Source organism: Rhinolophus sinicus, chromosome 17 (genome assembly GCF_057876585.1).
Source record: "Rhinolophus sinicus isolate RSI-liver-muscle chromosome 17, RSI-T2T, whole genome shotgun sequence".
Lineage (NCBI taxonomy): Eukaryota > Metazoa > Chordata > Mammalia > Chiroptera > Rhinolophidae > Rhinolophus > Rhinolophus sinicus.
Window position 1 is genome coordinate 84,855,066 of NC_142517.1, and position 23,318 is coordinate 84,878,383.

At 37.2% G+C, this 23,318-nt stretch overlaps 1 protein-coding gene across 2 annotated transcripts in view; it reads right to left on the reverse strand.

Annotated features, from left to right (window-relative positions):
• Window positions 1-23,318, reverse strand: part of NSUN3 (NOP2/Sun RNA methyltransferase 3) — a 48,254-nt gene that overhangs the window by 13,778 nt on the left and 11,158 nt on the right. For both annotated transcript variants that reach the window (XM_019755536.3, XM_019755537.3), the window contains exons 3-5: window positions 22,551-22,894; window positions 12,680-12,834; window positions 11,830-11,951 (exon numbers count right to left, since the gene is read on the reverse strand). In XM_019755536.3, the coding sequence (XP_019611095.2) occupies window positions 11,830-11,951; window positions 12,680-12,834; window positions 22,551-22,894 (621 nt within the window). The remainder of the gene's footprint in view (window positions 1-11,829; window positions 11,952-12,679; window positions 12,835-22,550; window positions 22,895-23,318) is intronic.

A 23,318-nucleotide genomic window follows, 5' to 3' on the forward strand; every position in this document is an offset into this window, starting at 1 on the left:
AAATCAACTGCCAATGGCCAATGAGTTTATCAATCAAGCCTATGGAATGAAGCTTTCATAAGAAACAAAAAGGACAGGGTTCTGAGAGCTTCTGGGTTGGTGAACACGTAGAGGTGTTGGGAGAGTGACCTGCCCAAAGAGAGCACGGAAGCTCGGTTCCCCTTCCCATGTACTTTGCCCCATGCATCTCTTCCATCTGTCTGTTCATCTGTATCCTTTATCATATCCTTTAGTAGATTGCTAAAGGTATGAGCTCTGTGAACCGCTCTAGCAAGTCAACCAAACCCAAGGAAGGGGAACTTCTGATTTATAGCTGACTGGCCAGAAGCAAAGGTGACCACCCAGACTTGCAATTGGCATCTGAAGTGGGGTGGCGGCAATCTTGTGGGACTGACCCCTTAACCTATGGGATCTGACACTATGTCTAGGCAGACAGTGTCAGAGTTGAGTTAAACTGTAAGACACCCAGCTGGTGTTGCAGAGAATTGCTTGGTGATGTGGGGTGAAACTCCCATCACCACATGGGAGTTGGTACCAAAACCCTTTTAGGTACCCAAAATGCTATTAAGTCATATTTAGAAACAAATGTGATCCCTAACACTACCTTTTTGGAAACAGAAAGGTAATCTAACATAGTAGGTTAGTCTGGGAGGCAGGCAGTCTGCTTTAAAAGGAAGAAAATAAAACTAGTTTGTTTTTTTTTAATTAGCCTAATCTGTTGTACCAATAGAAATATTTAATTACTACAAGGTAATTTAACAAATGGTAAAACTACAGCTTTAACCAACTGTTATCAGCTCCACAAAGTTTTTATCTCTAAGTTGTTCTTTTTATGCCACACCTCACCCTAACTGTTTATTTCTCTGAATTTCATGTATTTATTTTCCTCTAAGCATTTCAGAGATTTTTGTTTCATTTACTTTTTCCTTATCATTCCATATTTTTGTCTATGTTACATTGCTAGGTTCTAGTATTCCCTTCCAATTTTTCCATTTTTGTTCCTTTTCAGCAGTTCCCATTTTCCCACTGCCTGTTTCTCATCATTTCACTCATTTGGTACATTTGTATTGGTTTACTATTTCTGCTGGTAAACAGGAGTCTGGGCGAGAAAGCAAATAAACAATTCCTACCACTATTGTATAATACAAACAAAGAAAACATTAAGGTGAAAAGTTGAAGCTCGTATACAATCTATCAAATAAATGCAGATTTAAAATTAAATTTCACATACTATAAGCATCTGAAGCACAGACATTTCTGGGTTTATAGTTACCCAGTGTTATCCTCAGTTTCAAAAGTATTATTTTACAAGCCTTGAGGGTACTCTTTACTGTGCTCACAGTAAGTAATCAAATTTCTAGATATCAAACTGTTTATTACCAAAGAAGTTCTGTAAATTCAAGATAAAGAAACATGACCCAGTTTGATATTTTCAGAGACGCCATACCCAGTAGCTGCTTTTGTCAACCTAAGAAACAAAAACAATGCTCATGATTATCTTCTGTCCACTGGCAGTAAGTTTTTCCCTTAAAGAAAGGATGTTTTTTATATAGTGCTGGTAGAGCAGAGTAATGACACTAAATACTGATGAAATAGATTACAAATGACAAGTCTTAACATTTATTATCGGTTTCTATACTTGGATCTCAAGTTTAATACATCTTTTCACCAGTTAATTACCTCATTAACATGGGTATGGGCAATGCTTAGGGATTAAAATTCTGCTGAGATTAAACATAAGGAATCCAGTTTGGGGTTGCTTAAATCAGAAAAGAGTGACAATAGATACATTAAGGCCTAACTTTAAGATAGGGTCTTTGATCTACTATCAAATATAGTCTCTTCACTCACACAAAGAAAAAGAACTAAAAAGCTTTCAAGAAAACCACAAGAATTCACTTGATTTGGGCCCACAGAAAATGTGCTTATAAATGAATAGCGATTACTAATCACTGATTTAAATGTTTTTTTTTAAGTTTTTTCAAACTTTTCTTTTTAAATAACAAGAAACTTTCTCCATATGAAATCCGACAAGTGTAACCAGACAAAGTCCTCACACCTCTCAATGGTTGGATTTGGTGTGGTGAATTAAGAGGCCCCGCTGGTCATCCTCCTCCTGTCCCTCCAGATGGCTCCTGAAACAATGCTACAGAATCCCTACATCTTTCCAAAGCAACACTTAAAAACCACTATCTTACTAAATTTTTGGAAGAAAACAACAGCTGTCTCCTATTAAAGAACAAAGTTATTTGATTCCTGCAGTGGCCAGATTATAAAATAATTAAAAGCCCATCAAGTTTACCAAAGGCATTTTAGTGACTCTATTTAGGTCATAGCATGGCAAGTTCAGATACCTGTGGCGAGTGGCAGAATGAGGTCAAGTGCCAAGAAAATCATTCTGATGGAAGAAGCAAGGTTTTCATTTTGTTTGATATCTACTAGAGGCCTTTCAAGTTATTAAGGAAAAATAATTTAAACTCTTATTAACATCAATGATATTTTACAAGTTGAATAACTATGAGGAGTTAATGAAATGCTTATATATCATCTTATTTTAAATATCTTTGTTTTTTAACTTTAACCTACTGATAATCATAACTTACTTTGAAAATTTCAGGAACTTCCTAATTAGCTTTCCTTTCTCTATTTGCTCCCTTGTGTCCACCCTCTATGTGAAATAAATTAATCTATCTAAAATAAATGTAATCACGTTACTCTGTTATCAATAATACTTAAGCAGCTCCCCACTACACGTGTGTGTGTGTGTGTGTGTGTGTGTGTGTATACAAAACAGTTGTATTGTTATGGAATAAGCTATCAAATTAAATATTACCAAAAAGCACAGGCAATTAAAACAAATAGAAGCAGCACTGTCTAGCCCAAGACTAACTAGGGACAGTAGAGCCCTGCCTTTTAACAGCCAAAATAAGGTGACTCTTAAGGGTTCTGGAGATAGCATGAAAACCACTAACAAAATAAAGTTTGTATGCTTCTAATGATATGAGCTTAAAATATATAAAGCACAACTTGACAGAACTACAAAGAGAAATGTACGAATCCAAATCATACTTGGAGATTTTAACACACCTCTTTCAGTAATTAACTGGAGATCAGTTTTTGTTTTTGTTTTTTCAGGTAGTAATGCAGATGATTTGAATAACAGAATTAAAAATGCTATCTAATAAACATGTACAGAATACTGTACTAATAAAACAAATGTAAAATTCACATTCTTCTTAAGCACGAATAAATATTTATAAAAATTGACCTAATAAAAGACTATGAAGCGAGTCAAAATAAATTTTAGAGAGTTGATATAGTATAGTCCGTGTTCTCTAATCACAATTAAAAAAAGAAAATAAGAAGAAAAATAACCAGCAAATCCCTGTATGTCTGGAAATAGAAAACAAACCTACAATTAAAAAGATAAACAAAGATAAATGTTGGATCTTGAAAGGACATAAATAAAAATTTGATAGATCTCAGGCAAGACTAATTAACAAAAATAAAAAAGAACACATCATTGTAAGTCCTGAAGACTTTAAAAAAGATAACAAAGAGAAATGGTACACAACTTTATATCAACATATTTGTAGACTTGAATAAAATGGGAAAATTACTTAAAAAAACAAACAAAAACAAAACAAACCTAGAATTCATAGAACTGATTCAAGACAGAGAGAACATTTAAGAGTCCTATAACCATTAAAGAAACTGAATGAATGGTAAAAAAATTTTCCTACAAAGAAACCTTCAGGCCCACAAGGTTTTAGAAGGTTCTATCAAATAGTAAAAAATGAGTAATAATTGTAATGTTACACAAACCGTTTCAGAGAATATAAATAAATGAAAGTCCACTCCTAGATTCATTTCATGAGACTAGTAGAACCTTGATTCCAAATTATAATAAGAATATTTCAAGAATGAAAAATTACAGGCCAGTCTCACACATGGAAAAATCCTAAGTAAAATGTTATACAGAATCCAGAAAACAATTCACACACACACACACACACACACACACACACACACACACACACACCTATATATTAAAGAATTATGAACGTTTTTGAAAACTATATAGACAAATTTTGAGACTTAATAAACTTATCAATATTATGAAATACTGGAAAAATGTCAAAACTCTCAAAATTAATACATTTAATGTAATTCCAATCAAAATCCCAACAAGTTTTTCATGAAACTTGACAGGCTGATTCTAAAATGTACATAGAAATGCAAAGGGGTCAAAAATAGCCAAGATAGTCTTAACAAACAAAATAAAACAATCAAACAAGGGAAGATTTGCACCTGCATACTATGATATTAATACCATGGTAAATAAGTTTGCGTTTGAGGATCAATAAAATCAGTGGTTAAATGGACTAGAAATCAAATCTATATTAATGTGGACATTTGACTTATAACAGAAGCCGTACTACAGAGTACTGGAAAAAGGACAGACTTCAATAAATGCTATTCCGACAACAGTATCCACATGCAAGAAAAAAAAGAAGAAAGTTAGGGAGGGAGGGAGGGAGGGAAAGAAAATACATTCCTATCCCACGCTGATAAGCAAAAATCAACTTGAGATGGATTTTAGACCTAAATGTGGGTGTTAAAAAATAAAGCCTACAGAAAATAAAATGAGATTACTTGGCTATGGAAAGATTTCTTAAACAGGCACAGAAAAACATTAATCATAAATGAAAATATAGATATAATAAATTACATAAAAAGTAATAACCTCTCTTTGTAAACCCTCCAAAAAACAAAAACAAAAAAAACCCACCCTAGCGTAAAGGGTAAAGTACCAAGCCACCATATGGGAGAAGATATTTGCACCCCAATGTCAAAAACTTTGAAGGGACTGTTATTTCATCCTGCTTGCAAGCTAAAAAGTTATCCTGTCAGTTTCATGGATGTTGGCAGATAACATGAGACTCCTAAATCAGAAATAATGGACAGTTCATTACACACAACAATAATAGCAGCCAAGTCAAACAAGGTTTGAATCTGCCCTGTTGACTACTGGTGCCTGGAACATGAAAGACACTCAATAGATACTTAAGAAAGAATAAATGGTTGGAGGAGAACCATCACTATCCTTACCTCATGTTTCTATAAGGGAGATTTCTCCTCTCCTACCCACAAGGCAGAAGGTAGGCATTTTGCTGGAGTGAACAATTCAAGGCTCTCTCTACCTATTTACTTGAGCCTCTACAAACAAGGACAGAAGGAGAAGTAGCTAATATAGTCAATGAATGGCATTGATTGTTATTATTTGACTAGTTGATGGTGCCAGAGTGGATAAAGTCACGAGTCTCAAGCATCACAACCTCACATGTTCTCTTAGACCCGCCTGAGCTTTGGCACAACAGGTCCTATCCCTTCATCCTTTTCATCATGTTTCCATGCAGAGGATATATGGGGACAGCTCCTACTTTCTGTCTAGTAGCTGGCTGGACAAGATGATTGAGTTCCAAGATTTAGATGTGGGGCTGGAATAAGAGGCTTATACTTGGGACTCAGGTCCAAATCATGTTTCTCGATTTAGTTTCAGCAGAGGTGCCTAGCTGGTGTTTAGGGGTGAGTTAACAAAAAGGATGAGATTGTCAAATCAGATTCTCATGAACCGGAGATCTTAGCCATTCTCAGGCTTTACTAATAATTTCGAGTGGCACCAAGAGAAGCAGGGACATCCGATGTGGCTTCCTAAGTCTAGCTTCTAGCTCAGCATGTTTTCTAGCTCAGAATAATAGATGAGCTCTCTAAGCAAAGTTCACAGGTCACCTCACACAGTGGGGAGCATTTAGGTTGTCACATCTCCCCAATACCTTAGAGAGCTGAACAGCTTCTATGACATTCTCCAGGATGTCATGCCTCACAAATCTACAGAGTCTAAGTTGTGTTTATCTTAGGTAACTCTAACCAGGGACATTCTCTTCAAAGCACACCATAAGTAAGAGTTCTCCTCTTAGCAAAATTCTGTAGTCTATTTACCAAAGAGGTCAGTTATCACCATGCTTAACTGGGTCACCTGCCTTCATTCTTTCTGTGGGAGTATCTCTCAAGAAATCAAAAGAAAAATGGATCACAGGCTAGCTGCTAACTCCTTCCCCAAAGAGCCATCAAGCTCTTGCCTGGATCATTAAAAAAGCTGATGTTTTAATCTCCATTAAGGTATGTTTTTGTATCTACTTCTTGCATTAATGGGATTCTATCACTAGAAAGAACAGTCTTTGATACTCCTAACTACACGAATGAATGAATGATTTAGTATGTAGCCATTCCATAACTACATTTTAAAAGACTAACACTTAATATTTAAAATGTTCATAATAAACTGTATATCACTGGTTTGTATTATTGTAAATACTACATGTAGTCAAAGGAAATAAGTCAGTATAATAACCATTTCTTTCAATAGATGGCTTAATTTCTTTACATTTCTTTGTATATATTCCAAATGCTTCATGAGACTATATTACTTTCATGATTAGGAAAAATATCTTCCCTTTAAATATTTATCTGATGCTTACTTGGTAACATGCACTTTCTGACACCCGCACCACATCCCCAACCTCGGCAAAGTGAGCCATGCCTCCTCTTGCTCCCTCTACACCCTAACTGTTCCTGCCATTATTACATTCTCACCACACGTTTTAGGATAACTGCCCTGAAGACCTTGAGAGCACAGATTATTTCCTGTATATTTTAGCATCTGCAGTCCCTAGCAGAGTTCCTGATACAAAGTAGATACTTAATACATGTTGGATAAATTCATAAGTGTTTATAAATATCTTATTTTCAACATTGTATTTCACACCGTGAATCGACACTTGAGATGTAGTTTTATGACTCAAAATACAATAGCTACAAACTATAGCTATAGATGTCTCTTCAACCTTTCACAATTTCATTTAATGTGGAATATTTTCATCTGTAAACTCTTACTAAAAAGAAGCATGTAGGGTGCCGGCCCGGTCACTCAGGAGGTTGGAGCTCCGTGATCCTAACTCCGAAGGCTGCTGGTTCGATTCCCACATGGGCCAGTGGGCTCTCAACCACAAGGCTGCCGGTTCAATTCCTCGAGTCCCGCAAAGGACGGTGGGCTCCGCCCTCTGCAACTAAGATTGTACACGGCACCTTTGAGCTGAGCTGCTTCCTGGATGGCTCAGTTGGTTGGAGCGCAAGCTCTCAACCACAAGGTTGCCAGTTTGATTCCTCGAATCCCGTGAGGGATGGTGGGCAGCGCCCCCTGCAACTAAGATTGAACACGGCACCTTGAGCTGAGCTGCCGCTGAGCTCACGGATGGCTCAGTTGGTTGGAGTGCGTCCTCTCAACCATAAGGTTGCCGGTTCAACTCCCGCAAGGGATGGTGGGCTGTGCCCCCTGCAACTAGCAACGGCAATTGGACCGGGAGCTGAGCTGCGCCCTCCACAACTAAGACTGAAAGGACAACAACTTGGCTTGGAAAAAAAAAAGTCCTGGAAGTACATACACACTGTTCCCCAACAAAGTCCTGTTCCCCTTCCCCAATAAAATCTTAAAAAAAAAAAAAAAAAAAAAAAAAAAAAAAAGGCATGTACTTTGCCCAAATGACAGATTTCCAATCTTAGAACCTCTGACTCCTGCCACCTAACTTAAAGAAAAAAGAAGAAAAAGGAGGAGGAGGATTAGCAGCAGTAGTAGTAGTAGCAACAGTAATAGTAGCTGTAGTAGTAGTAATTGTTGGCTTTAGTCTTCTGGATTCCAAACATAAGACTAAGCATATGATGAGAGCATGCAAGGTTAACTGAGTTAGTTGAACTTTTAAAAGAAAATACATATATAGTTGAAATAGTGGTGGAAATACTCCATTCTAATAGAACCATGTGTCCAAAGATTATTTTTCCAATAGGAACACATCAACGTTCTGGTCACTAGGTATCGCTTATTTCAAGAGCATGACAGACAGAGGTTGGTGATTGTTTTTTTTAGTGTTTCTTTTAAAACACAATTTTTACTGTCAGAGTACCACTTTTTAAGAGTTGTTATCTGGATGATTTATACAAATTTCCAAAATGTTACAAAATAATCTAAGCTTCCTTTTTCAATGAGTTCACAAATTGGATTTTACTTGTCAAGTGGTGAGAAAAGAAAACCAGAAGGGGTCAGTATTTTAAACATGATGGATTTCCTCCGAGGAAATGGATGACATGATACATTACTGCAATAAGATACCTATATTTTTGTTATAAATCATACTCTTCACTTTGTGCTTTCCCACCTAAAAATCATGTAAACTTATCTTGCACAAACATCACAGCCACGTTCTAAAAAGACTACGTATATATCATTTCTAGCATATTTTCCCACTGTTTTTCTTAATATATTTAAATAAAAATGAGGCAAGAGAATCTGATTATGTAGTGTGTACATACACAGCATGTAATAGAAATGACTGGTCTCAGAAATTATTTTGAGAAATGGTAAAGTATACTTTTAAAAGGCAATCTATTAATAGAATTGGCTTATGTTCAATTATTCCTTGTATCTTTCCCCACATTCTCATCTTCTGAAAATGGTTGGGGGAGGGGACACATGTAAAAGAGAGTTGAATATATTTCTTTTTCATGTTTTATAAATTTAATAAAAGATTCTAATTTTTCCACTTCTATAGGATAAATCAAAGAGTGAGTCCTCATAAGTGTACAAAGAACTCGTATGCTTTGTGATCTTTCTCCTGTCATTACTGTATCTTCCAGTAAGCTTTTCACGCTAAAAAAACTCAGGTTAGATTACTATTTTCATGAAAATATGTTACATATTTTCTTTATGAACACTAATTTTTTAAAGAATTAGAAAAAGATTATTACATACCTATTTACTACCCCATATCTACTCACATTACTTCTTTAAAAAAATTTAACATCAAGAAACTTCTATTAGTGGCAGCTGGATGGCTCAGTTGGTTAAAGCGTGAGCTCCTGAACAACAGGGTTGCCAGTTCGATTCCAACATGGGCCAGTGAGCTGTGCCCTCCACAACTAGTAGATTGAAAACAACAAGCTGCTGCTGAGCTTCCGGTGGGGCAGATGGATGGTTTAGTTGGTTAGAGTGCGAGCTCTCTCAACAACAAGGTTGCTGGTTCAATTCTCGCATGGGATGGTGAGCAGTGCCCCCTGCAACTAAAGATTGAAAACGGCAACTGGACTTGGAGCTGAGCTGCACCTTCCACAACTAGATTGAAGGACAATGACTTGGAGCTGATGGGCCCTGGAAAAACACACTGTCTTCCAATATTCCCCAATTAAAAAAAAGAAAAGAAAGAAACTTCTATTAAATAAAGTATCAATTTTCATTTAAGTATCACATTCATAAAAATGTGTATAAGATTAATATTTGGTTGTAGAACATAGTGTTTTCAAAAGCTAAAATTCTGAACAGTTTGCAGGCTGCCTATTTAATGTAAATATGAATGATTTCTGGGAAGGTAAATGAATATACAGCCATGAAAGGCATAAGGTACATTTAAGCATCTGTCCAGCAAACAGTGAAGATACAAGTCTAGTCTTTGATAAAATAGCACAATTCAAAAAATTGTGCTTATTTGCTCTCAACTATCCTTTCCACTCCCTTTCTCCCTTCTGAGTGCCATCTTCTGCCCACAGTACCAGGACAGGCAATGCTTGCTTGCTTTCTAACTGTTCTTTGCAAATGCAAATAAGGATCTACTATCAAGCCTTTACACTTTTGACTAAAACTCACACACATCAGTGTATTTACTTTCCTACATATGTTTGCATTTAAAATATTTTATTTATTATTGTGGGAAAAAACAAGATTGGCTTTTTTTAAAGGAAGGTAACACAATAACTGGGTGAGGAAGATCTAAAGAAAGAGAAACTTCTTTGTATGTGACATAGTGATAGGGCTATCCCCGATGAGAAAATTACTACAGACCTTTTTTTTCCTTCATTTTTTGGAGTCAGAAGATAGAGCTTATGGCTGGAATTATCGTGTTTTCCTTTATCTTTTTAACCCCCAGATTTGTAGATGTTAGAGAATTTCAGAAGCATTATCCATGCCTATAGCTTGAGTACCTGCTCTTTCCCCTTTCTCATTATAATTACACAGCTAAGGGACTCAGAGTTTCAGCTGCTTTGAGTGGCTCCAAAACCTCTCACACAGACCAGACAGCAGAGGTAGAGAATACAGATTAGCTGCTCAAGGAAAAGAATGGAAGATTTCTGGTATGATGGTCCTTCCCAATCCCATGATTACGATGAAAACCTACACTCATAGTGACTGAGACATCAGGTGTGGGGCCTGTCAATATGCTACTAAAGTGATGCGGAGCTGAAGCCCTTCCTCTTTGTGGAGCAAGATGACGGGAGAGAGGAGTGGCTACTAAAGAAGAGCCTCAGTTGTTAGGGCGTGAGGATGTGCCTATGTGAGCTTTACATAAAGGCATGACCTTCACGATGATGACTGGGAAATGTATTACATGGGGGGAAAAAACTAAACTAAAACTAAAACCACACTTTGCTTATGCAAAAGCAACACTAATCAAATTATATGAATTGCTTTATATTTATGCCTAATTACCATGCAGCACAATAACGATCCTATCATTATTTTTGTCAGATTAACTTTGCTATTAATTTAATTACAGATGTAAATTATAAATACTTAGCCCTTACAATTTAGTATTTTTAAGCAATTATTGACTGACAACATTCTACACGCCAGATGACAAGTTATACAATGGGAATAAAAACCATCAGACAGCCCCTGCTCCCACAGGACTTAGTGTCTTGTTGAGGAGAGAGACTGGGTAAATGTCAAGCAGAGGAAGTGACAATCATATTTTTAAGTAAAAATAAAGACATGAGGGGAATATCAATCTCAGTCCTAGGGAGTCAGGTAAGGCTTTGACAAGGAGATATCAGAGCTGATTTCTGAAGACCAGCAGAGTTAACCAAGAGAAAGGGGAGGATGAGTTAGAAGAAGAACTCTTGAAGCAAAAGGAACAGGAAATGCACTGGCCTCAGAAGTGAGACACTGGAAGGACAGTCTGAGGAGCTGCTCAGATGGAACACAATGCATCAGTTAAAAGTAAGAAGTAAAGCATGTTGTCAGCAATCACAGAACTGTCACTCATTTTCATGCCACATGTAAGAAGTAATGAGTGATAAGGCATCATTTTAACTGTATTTTAAAGATTCTAGAGAATTTGTATGCAGCATTAAACAACAGGGATTACTTGGGAGTAAGGTGTAAGTAGAAGTATTTTTTGAAACGAGGACAGGATATCCCAAAATGCCTCTGCTATGAAGGAAACCAAGTATCTCTTGGTGGTCGTGCTCTTCTGGAAATTCTTAGAGGGGAGATAAGTGCTAACAATGAACTACCACTTCGTAGGAGGCTGACTCATCCAAAACAATGTGTCCATCATACACAAAAAAGCATCCTGGTCTGAAGCTACTCTTGGAGGCCTCTCAAATTCTGGTGAAATAATTGGGTGATGAACCCTAGGCTTGGAATGGTCCTCATAAGCAAACAATTTTAAACCACAGTAAAATCATATGTGCCCTTTAAAAGACAATGCACAGCAATACTGTATTTCATTGACAGGGACAAGGGTGGGGACACAGGGGACATTACAGCATGAGAGCTGCAAGGGAAGAGGTTAAGAATTTTCTGGGTGCAGCCTTAGGAGGAATAAGTACTGACACGTACACAGGGAACCCACTGTGGGGGCCTTCCCTGTGTCATGTTTTGGCATGGCTATTTAAATTACATTAGAAAGCAAAATAGACATTTGTATTAATAGCCCTCACCTTAAAAGTTCTATCTGTAGTACAGGTAAATTCCTCCTTTGGCTTATCCTACAGGCTGCCTTCTGAGAATCAGAAGAGAACAACCAACTTCGATCATTGGAACATGGAGCATCGACTAACACCTAGAGGGGAAAAAGGGCACATATGCAAATATGTGCTAAAAATATATCCTCAGACACAAAGTATATGGGAAGCTATGCAAGACATGACAAAAAATAGAAAATAAATACATTTCTTTTAAAACCCAAAATACACCATAGTTAGTTCTTTATGACATTTCTTTACTAACACGTTTCAGAAAAATTTCCTCTGCACTTTTAGTGTTTGGTTTTTTTGGAGGAGGAGGGGAATCAGAGGACTAAAAGTTTATTAATGTCTACTAACTGTTCATATTCTTGACAACTACACAAAAACTTTTCTGAAAGTTACTCATTTTAAACAGACATTACTGTATTTCTGAATTCTCAGCATTTATTTTTAGGAACTAACATTTCAATTTCAGTTTACTGAAATGTTCTCTTTTTCTTCAACTGCCAGACTCTGATATTAAAGCAATACAGTGCACATCTCTGTGTACTGACCCAAATAGTATCTGATCTTCTCCTAAGTATCTTTGAGGTACACGGAAATAAAAAACATTCTATAATCACCGATCCCAATGTTACCGCTTCCTATGAACCATGCTGACCATCAAATGAAAACTGCTTCCATGTTCACTTTATCAAAATTTCCCAGGGCACTGAAAAATTGTATCTGGCTCTGTCTGGAAGAAGATGGAAAACAATAACAAAGCCACATAACAGTGGTATCAGGGGGAGCCCATCAGTTAGTCACAATGTAATAAAAGTACCTTGTCAAACGTTTCAGGCTGGACATCTCCCACTTCTCTGCCATCCAATTCAGACACTTTAATTACATTTATGAAAGGCGGTGGGATGAAAGATTCTAACGTCTGCCTCAGCCACTTCAATCTCAGACTATCGTATTCATTACAATGAAGATAACCTAAAGACAAAGGATTAAAACGTTTTAATATGAAAGTTAAATTTCTACTTTTGATCAAATAAATTTCAAAAATAAATCAATTTATCATAATTATGCAGAAATAGGGCTCAGAGGTAAATATTATGATTATCATATCCTGAAAAAGCAGAAAAGAAACACACACTACATAAAACGTTAATAATCATGCCTACACAGCCTCTCAGAAGTTCTCACCATTTACTCATTCAAATTTAATTTTGGAGGTGAAAACCTTTAGAGAATTATGAATTCCTAAAGATGTGCTGTACAACCAGTACCTCAGACACAGTTCTCCCCTAAAACTCTTAAGAGCAAAATTCTATGAGACACCTGTCCTTCCAGGACAGACACCTTTATTTTGAATAAAGGAAAGTATGTAGTATGTAAAATGCTGTTGGCTCTATGGTTAGAAAGACATGGGCTCAAATTATGAGCTGAGAGACTTCGGTGGGTAGGGCATACAGCTTGGGAAACAAAGGAATGATTCACATCTGGGGCAAGACAGAGCAGAACAGTGCAAGAGTTCATCACGCTACTCATAACGGCACACAATTTAGAGCTCATGGTTTATTTCTAGAATTTTCCATTTAATATTTTCAGACCATGGTTGACCATGGGTAACTGAAACCACGGAAAGAGAAACTGTGGATAACGGGAAACTACCTTATAGAAGGTACTTAGCAAATAATTGATCCCTAATAAAACAGTTGTTTTGTTATTTTCTTTATTTAAATATATACTTATATATTTATAAATATTTTATGTTTATTATATAATGTAAATTATATATAACACAATTATGTAATGTATATGTTTAAATACAAGCATATCTTTAAAAATTCATAGAAGTATACAGGAAAAACATCAAAAAATACCTGAAATTCATAGTCTTCAGATAACTGCCATTTAACATTTTGAAAAATAACCATACCATCTCTCTTTATGCATATATCCACATAAAATTCACATAAATGGGATTATATAATATTTTTGTTGTGTCATTTTTTTCACCTTATCCTTCATCTACGCCCTCCCAACTGCCAAACCCCTCCATCAAAAACAACCTGTGTGTGTGTGTGTATGTGTGTGTGTTTGTATGTGTGTGTGTATACTGAGGGTGCCAAAAAAATGTATACAAGTGGACACTTTGGTCAGCATTGCTCAAGCAGTAGTTCCCTGTAATCAGAAGTGTCTGGACAATGATGGTAACCACTTTGAGCACCTCTTGTAATTGCAGAAGTCTGACGTGACTTGTATTCATCTTTTGTTATCGGTATATATTATTACAATTTTAATAGTTTTTTCCTTTCTTAATATGTATACCTTTCTTTGGCAATATATATATATAGATAGATAGATAGATAGATAGATAGATAGATAGATAGATAGATATAGATATAGATATATAGGCATCTTATATAATTATGTACATACTCAGGATTCTATTTACACACTTCTCTGCCCCTTACTCTCCACATATGCCAATACTTCAAAGGAAATACCACCAAGTCTATTTGTAGAGAGAATTTTTAAAGGCTGCTAAGTAGTGCACTGAATAGATGCGTCACCCTTTATTCAACCATTCCCAATTTCTGGGCATTCACACTGTTGTCACTAATAACAACATTCAGTAAACATCTTTATACGACTGTCTTTTCATAATGTGATTTTACTATTAGAGGACAGTGTCAGAGGAATGGATAGGTGTGGGTAGGGGAAGTTTTAGTTTTATTAAATACTACCATGTCCCAGCACCAAATTCCCATCAGTATTATTAGTTGTAGTAGAATCCTTGATTTCTAACACAGTTCAGCATCTCTTCATTTGTTTATTCACCATATGGTTTTGCTTTTATGTCAAGTGCCTATTCTTATCTGTTGCCCCTTTTTTCCATTGCTGTATTTATTTGTCTTATTAACAGGTAAGACATATCTAATATTATAGATATTAACCCTTTATCTGCTATCTAATTTCTAAATATGTTTCCTAAATTGTCCTCTGAATTTATTTGTGGTATCTTTTTTAATGTACAAGTTTCACAATTTTTTTATAGCCAGTCATATCACTTTTATAATTTCTAGGTTTTGGGTCTTATTTACGGTGGTCTTTTCAACCACTAGATTTTCATTAGATTCTACTAAACATTCAAGTAGGCCACATTTGTCATCTTCCTACACAGGACAGGAACCTCAGCTTGCCTAAAGGGCTGGGTAAGACATGCATCTTTCGTGGAAGGCCTTGTGGTGGTCCACACAGGTGGTAATTCAGGTTCAAGAAGGTAAGGCTCACATTGGGCAGGTGAAGGAGCTGTCCTGTCTTAAAAACCTCATGTCTCACAGGTGCCAACACCTCTTCTAATAACTCCACAGACACAGCTTCCAGGTCCCCACAATAGACATGCTCAATTGCAAAACTCACTGCACTCAGGGAGGCTCAAAGCATGGCACTCCCAGCTTGTCGCTAGTGTTGATTTATTCTTTCTCCCCGTGCACTGTACCAGTCAGAGTCATTTTTACCATAAGCAATGTTCCTTGGAAATAGTGATGATCTCTGTCAGGTCACCAGGGAAACAGAGAGATCTAATTGAAGGTGAAATTCTAATGTAGAGGGGGAGAAATTTTTTGTAAACCCTTTACTCAAATACATATATGTATATACAACTACACGTGCGTATACATCTATATACCTATATATCTGTACACATGTTGTTTTTTTCTGATTGTTACTCCACTGTTAAAAACTTTTAATACCTGCCCATTATCCACTAAATAAAGTTCAGACACTTAGTCTTTAATTCAAGGTCTATAATACTGAGATCTCAAGACAACCTTTTGATTTTAACCTCCCACTATTTCACAAGCATATTCTGTGCTCCACCAAACCTGACTGACTAGTCCATTTCTAAAACATACTTTTTCCTCTCCTATAGAACTTACCATATTTTATCTCATATGAGAGGTGTTCAGGTGTATTACTCACCTTTTCTACTAGCAGGGTTCCAAATTTCTATATGGAAAGAGCTCAGGAGATGGCATCAATTTTTCAGAAATGGGGGAAGCAGTAGAAACTCGCCTTAAAGCTGCATTTGCACAGGTAGTACACTTTTTACTATTTAGTTACATTTTTATTTGGGGTGGTTTTGGAGGATTCGCTAATGCAGCTTATGAATAGGTGTCTGAAAGTTCTTGTTTTAGCCGGAGATCACTAGAAAACAGTCTAAGACAAAAGTTTATGTTATGGCAGGGGTGGGATCCCAGGGAAGCAAACGCAAGAGAGAAAAAAAGTAAATCATTCAAGGAGGGAGCACAAATATAAGAGGCTTTGTAACCAAGCTGATGACAGCTTTGCTTAGTCTGTCAGGATAGGTCCGGAGTTTGACATTACAGAGCCTTGGAAGACATTGTGAGGTTTAGTAGAATCGGGAGAAAGAACAAATAATCTGAGGGCTTCTTCCTGTCTCCTGCATCTCATCGGTTCAAGTCCATTCCAAGAGCTGAAAAGTCCTACCCGCTTTCGGTTCGTGCTACCTGGCCCCTCCAGGCAAGTGCTTAGGAAGCCAGAGAGTCCCAAGGCCAGGTTCAGCAAGCACCCAGGTGTGGTAACCTCTGCTTGTCAGCTGGCACCCATTCGGAGGCTCCTTAGTTTATGGCACTGGTAGGAAGCATTAGCAGCAGAGGCCTGCAGGAATGGCATAAGCCTTTGCCAGGGTTCGTCCAGTCTGGAAACAATTCAAAGCTGCTCAGGCCTTGAGGTGGGGGGGGGGGGGGGAGGAGGAAAGGTGAAACTAAATGCATCTGTGGTGATTCCTAAACTGGGGCCAAGGGAGCCCCGCAAAGTCACCCCTTGTCTCCACCACTGCTTACCAGATACTAAGAGCCTCAAAGGAAACAAAATGTCTTAATTATCTTTCATTGCATTTCTCCCTTTTTTGGTTTAAATATTTTACATTCTATTTCTATTCTTTTAGTAGTAACCCTAAAGGTTTTAACGTGGATATGTAAAAGAAAATCTAAATTAAGTCTATCTTCACCATTTTTCCTAAAAGATAACAAGAATCTTATAAGACTCCTTCCCAAATTAGATGCTATTTTTATTATACATTTGGGTTTTATTTGGACTTACATTTTTTAACTGCACAAAACATTATCATCATTGTCTTCTATAGTGAATGACTATTAGATTTTTCCATATATTTCCCACCTTCTTTGCTCTTCATTTCTTTTTGTATCTTCTATCTTCCAACTAGAATGACTTTCCTTTTTCCTGAAGCACATCCTTCAGAATTGTTGGTGACAAGCTCTTACACTCTCTCTCTTTGTCTAAAAAAAAGTCCATTTCACTTTGGCTCTTCTGAGATACTCAGGTGAATATATTTCGGGACTCGTAGTCATCTTTTCTTAGCACATGGAAAACATCATTCCTCTGTTACTCTCAAAGGTCAACCCCGTCTAACGTCTGTCCCTCTGCAGGTAAACTGTCTGTCCTCTCAGGCTCCCATAACATCTTCCCTTTATTTTCAGTGTTCTGCAATCTTGCTAGAATGGTGGACATTGGCTTAACCAATGTGGTTACAAAATTTCAGAGGGTGTTTCCAATCCTCCCCCCTCCCACCAAAGCTGAAGACAGTTTTCCTTTCAGTCCCTTGGAGAGGACAATTTCTTCCTAGTTTACCTTCCATGGAGGGAATAGCACTATGGTGCCTCAACTCTATGTAACTTAGTCTCCTAGTAGATGCACTACTTGGGCAGGCTCTGGCTTTCTCCTCTATTCCCACATTTTCATGAAATCAACATGCATGTTTTTCAGGGTAAGCAAATGCACTCAAGCCAAAAGCTGGCTTTGATGCTCTATTTACCTTCTAGGTTCCTTCCCTCTGTCTCTTAGATTTTGGCCAGGGAATATTTGGAGATGATTAATACATTTAAAAAATATTTTGTTTTCCTTAAATATTATGTCCTACATTTTCTAGGTTGTTTGCAGCAGAAGGGCTGGTTAGGAGACTGTTACACTGCCGGCAACAGAAGTCTTAGTCATTTCTATATCCCTCACAGCTCTATACCTACCATCCAATGCCAAGCACATAGTATGTGCTCATTAAATGGGGCTGACGTAATTTGAAACATGCCATTGTAATAAAGAATACTAAAATTGCTACAACTGAAAATCAGGCAGCTTTTCAATAAATTATAGCTTTAGTAAAGATTCTCAATTCAGCGTTTTAAAATAGCTCCTAGTTGAAATATAACTTTATGATATATTGTTGTTTTGCTCAGATATGGATTTTATTTGAAATAGTCTTACGTTGGTTAAACTTTTTAATATATGCATTATAAGGCATCCATGTTTCATATAGATACTAAGACTTGCCACATTGAGATAAAATTAATTTTATGCTTAGACTGTCAAAAATAAAGAAAACCTTGGTATTTTTTTTCCATCTAAGTATGAAAGGGGGTAAATTTACCAAATTCCTCAATAAATCATTGAGACTTTATGTGTGGCAGCCTTTGGTCCATGGAAAGGAACTGAAACTATAAGTTCCATTCATTTATTTATTTTGATATACCTAACTTAGACAACAACAATTCTGCTTGTTTTCAGTTCTGCTAACTATTCCTTGGAGCATAAGCTATAACACAATTGTTTTATATGTTCCTTTCAGTGTAAAAATTGGAATGATACTTTCCATATATTAAAAGTGCTGTAAAGGCTAATAAGATTCTTTGAGCTACCTGGAAACAATGTTAACAAATTCACAAAAAAATCCAAAATGGTAATAATGAACTTGTTAAAACGTGGTAGACGACAGATTAATACACACTTGAGAGTATAACCATTATAGGTTCTGGTTTATTAAGCACCTGTTATGGACTGGGCAGTGTTAGCTGCTACAGACACAAAAATAATGAACAAACTGTGCAATGGAGGATGCTGGGTAAGGCAGCAGCTGAGTTCCACTGCCAGAACGCAGAACGCGTCAAGGAGTTATATATTAGTGAACACTGGAGTTCAGATCCCAGCTCTGCCACTCACCTAGGGCCATTCAGTTCACTTCTCTTTGTCTGTTTTATTTTTAAAATGAAGATAATAATGCCCAAATCATGGGTTGCAGAGTTCCATGAGATCATGTACACCAGTGACAGTCACACTGTTCCTCAGAGCCCTACGACATCAGACAGATGCAACCTAAGACGCTGGAAGCAGAGACTACTACAAATGTCTGAACAACACAGATTTATGCAATGTGATTAATACAGTCCGTGGCACATGCTGAGTGCTCCAAAATGCTTATGACTTTTATTATGACCACAAAGAAGGTGCACCTAATGCAGGGAATTCAGGAAAGGCTTTCCAGGAAAGTTGATTCCTGAGTGAAAACCTAAAGAATGAAAAGAAATGGGCAGGGGAGGAGGGCAAGGAAAATGGTACCTACATATACATGTGAGAAAGGCCTGGCGGTATGAGGTCCCTGGAAGGAGGGCTAAGGAATTCAGTAAAGAAAGGAGTGCTTCTAATCTTCTCTGTCAGCAGAGAGATTTCATGCCCAGAGGGATACAGCTCTCAGCAAGAAAGTTAAGCCACTCCACCAAGCTAGGTCATTCTTCTATATTAATGTTTTCCTACTTAGAATCTGAATTGTTTGCTCTTTTTCTGTTAAGACCAGGACATATCAAAGGCCGTGTTGACAAAAACCCAAACAAATGAATAAAAACAATGGACAGTCTGTCACTGCGCTAACAGATGGAAGCAGCTGGACCAACAGAGAAGTGGAATGATTTTTTAAATCATCTTAAAACATGAGGTTTTAATCATTCAGAGCTGTGAGCCTCCTGGCCCAGAATGAAGGCCAATACTGATCTAAAGAAATCTGGTGTATAAATGCTCATTTACTGTAGCCATCATTTTAAGTTTTGCTTATGAAAGGTTTGATTCTCATTGCTTCTGCATTCCAAATCCAAGCACTGCAGCTAACCTAATTTGGTCTTTGAGCATCAGCATGAAGACATCTATATTTCTTAGTAAACCATTATCATTAGTCCTACTTAGATGAAAAGCTACTTTACTTGGAACACTGCCTGTAGCTCATTGTCCTTGAGGTAGGACAGGAAGGTTCTTTCCACTTAAAAGTCCTACAATGTATCAGTTTGCCTTTGGATTCCTGATCAAATCACCTTCCCTACCTAAGCATATAAGATATTTATAGTCTACTAATAAGGACAATTTAGGATTAAAATGCCCTCTCTTCAAAACAGTACCAAAAAATTGACATTTCTCTCCCATTTTTTACAATACTAAAAATTCTATTTTCAAAACTGATTTAACAACCAAAAAAATACTGTCAAAGAACACAGAAAGAGTGACAGTAAAGATAAATACTCCTTATGATTCCATAAAACTTCATTTCAAATTATAAAAATGAAAAATACCTTTTCAAAATAATCTCTTTTGTTGTGATTTCTTACGTAAAAAATACAGCAAGTTTGACTAACAGAGTTTTAACCACAATTCTGAAACACACAGGATGTTTTCTCCTAAATATACAGTTAACTGATACATTTATTTGCACCACTTCTTAGTACACCTGAATTCACAGTTCTCATAGAACGATTTTGTAATCTCTTTCAACAGGGAGTGCTCTCCAACGGAGATGTAAATCAGCAAGCAGTCTTCAAACTGGGGTATGCATGCCCTGGGGATACATAACAACTTTCTAAGGAATATGGGGGCATGGACAGTTTCAAAAAAATTCATTTTCAGATTCGCTTCCTACAGGAGGAGAAGCCTTGAGTCAGAGCATCTCCTTTCACAAGGGCCATTCACCAACTTTACAAGTGAGGAGCAAGCTTCCCACCCATCCAGACTCCTACAAGGGCAAGCTGTGCCAGGGTGTGGAAACCTCCAAAGCACCAAAGTTCAACACACTGGTGCCTTGTGGGAACAGGAAAGAGTCTGACAATTAGGGGACAGACACAGCCTTTTGTCCTTGAGATGATTCCAATCTTTTGCCTCCGACAAAATAAAAACAGACCTAAAGAGTGCTCACTTAGTAGATCATTAAAATAAGGCTGGATGAAAAGTGTGTGATGTGGGGTTATAATTCAGAAGTTTAAGGAACTAGTGAAACTACTATAACACAACTCCCACCATTTCCATCTTTTCCAGCATTTGCATTATAAAAACGAAACCATCAAACAAACAAAAACCAGACAGAATTGATGCTGAATTCTGTCTCATTTAGCCATAAGTAATATTCACCCAGGGAAACCTGAATTTTTTAAAAAAAGCCCCATAATCTCGTTAAGAAAATAATTTAAGATGAATGTTGACTAATTACTTTTAACAAATATTTAGGAAAGTGTATATTACATACATGTCATCATTTCTGTACTAATAGTAATGATAATGACACGTCATTTCAAAACAACTTTTAAAATCTTTCAGAATTGCATTGTCCAGTATTACATCCACTTGCTGCATGGGGCCCTGAGCCTGCAGTGTGGCCAGTTAAAAGTGAAATGCACTGGAAGTGTAAAATACATGCCCATTGTGAGTCTCTGCAATAAAATGAGAATGCAAAATATCTCGTGAATAATTTTTATTTTGATTACATGTTGAAACGATATTTGGGATGTACTGGGTTATAATGTATTATTAATTTCGTCTGTTTGTTTCTACCTTTCTAAGGAGATGAATGGAACCAAAGTTTTGCCATCCTAAAACCACCTTTGGGGATACTAATTTTAAGCTGGTTATTAAGAAACAAGACTCAGAAAGATTGTTTGACCCTCCCCCTTTCCTGCCCAAGAGATCCACATGGAAAGACCTGCGCCAGAAAAGAAATCTTACCATATGCCCCTTAGCCTACTGTGAATCAAGTATGATACACATGAAGGCTCCGAGCGGGGAGGGGTGGGGGGCTGCTCACTAGACCACCTCCCGGGTCCCGCTGTTTCTGGGTTGTCTAGCAAGAATTTTCCCGCCTTGTGTGTTCTCCTCTCCTCAACTACCTGGTAATCACTATTTCCTTTGAAATCTCAGGCCCCCGCCCCCTTTCTCCTTTGTCCATAACAACATATAAACCTCAACTGCCCAATGCATTTTGGGGTCTCACATCTTATGACACCCCCTTGCATGTACACACTAATAAACTTTGGACATTTTCTCCTGTTAATCCGTCTCTGTTAATTTGGTTATTAGCAAGGAAAAAATATTTTTTTTAGCCCCCACAGAGACTACTCTAAATTTTTAAATGATATATAAACATCACATGATATTTCTATTGGGCCAAACTACCTTAGAACGTTATGGTCCAATGATTCAAAAAATTATTTTAAATGTATATGTTTCTATTGCATAGAATTATGACAAGGATACCAATATAAGACTCTCGAGTATAAAAGTAATAAAATTAAAAAATCTTTGTCACTAGCCTATGAGGATTCATATTATCTGATAGATTTTCAATCCCAAAATGTTATTGTAGTTGTGTTCCCAATTACATGCTAGGATTAAGTAGCTGGGAAAAAAAAAGGTCATTTACACTGATTTCCTCAGCTAAAATTTCCATTCGCTCCACACTGTCCTGGTTTTCAGGTTTCAAAGTCTGCAAACTAAAGCTTACATTTCTCCCCATATACTTTCAAAGCATTTGACACCAGATGGAGAGTGGCCGATCACTGAAAGCAGTGCACACCTACCTGGATGAGCACACTGCAGCAGAGCCACTGACTTGCCCCCAGGAGCAGCACACAGATCCAGAACCTTCTCTCCATCCCTTAATTCCAGAGCCAGGACTGGGAGAAGAGAAGCAGCATTCAGGAGATAGTATTTTTTTAAGTTTCCAATTTGGTGTCTTTCTGAAGGCATCCTGCTGGGAATTCTGCTCAGGTAACACTTCATTGATTTAGGATAATAGGGTAAAGATCCTTGGAAGAGTGTGTGATAGCCCTTCAAATGTAAATCCTTTTCCAGTTCAAAAGGGTAATTGAATCGGTTAAGAAGGACAGCATGTTGCCAGCATGATGGGGATGTCAGTACATACCTAGAAATAGGAAAGCAAGGGAACATTATTATACACACCAATACAATTTCTATTACTTATCAAGCAAATGGGCCCTAGCTTCACACCTTACTTCCCTGAGATTGTCAGAGCCAGGATCAATATCACTGACTTTTTCTTCTACCTCAGGCTCTGGTAGGACTCAACCCAGCACTTATGATCACATCTCTATTTAAATGTTTGATATTTTGTTCATCATGGATTTTTTTCTTTTGTACCAGTGTCGGCTATTAAAATATTACTTATCTTGATCATCCGGTTTTAGGTACCCCTCAAATTCTGTACCATCGAGGAATGCCTCACTTGCCTCAGCCAAGTCCCTGCCAGCAGAATATCTTGCTAAAAAACATCATGGTCTGCCTTTACATACCTCTACATCCATCAAAATAGATTTGAGTCTATCACT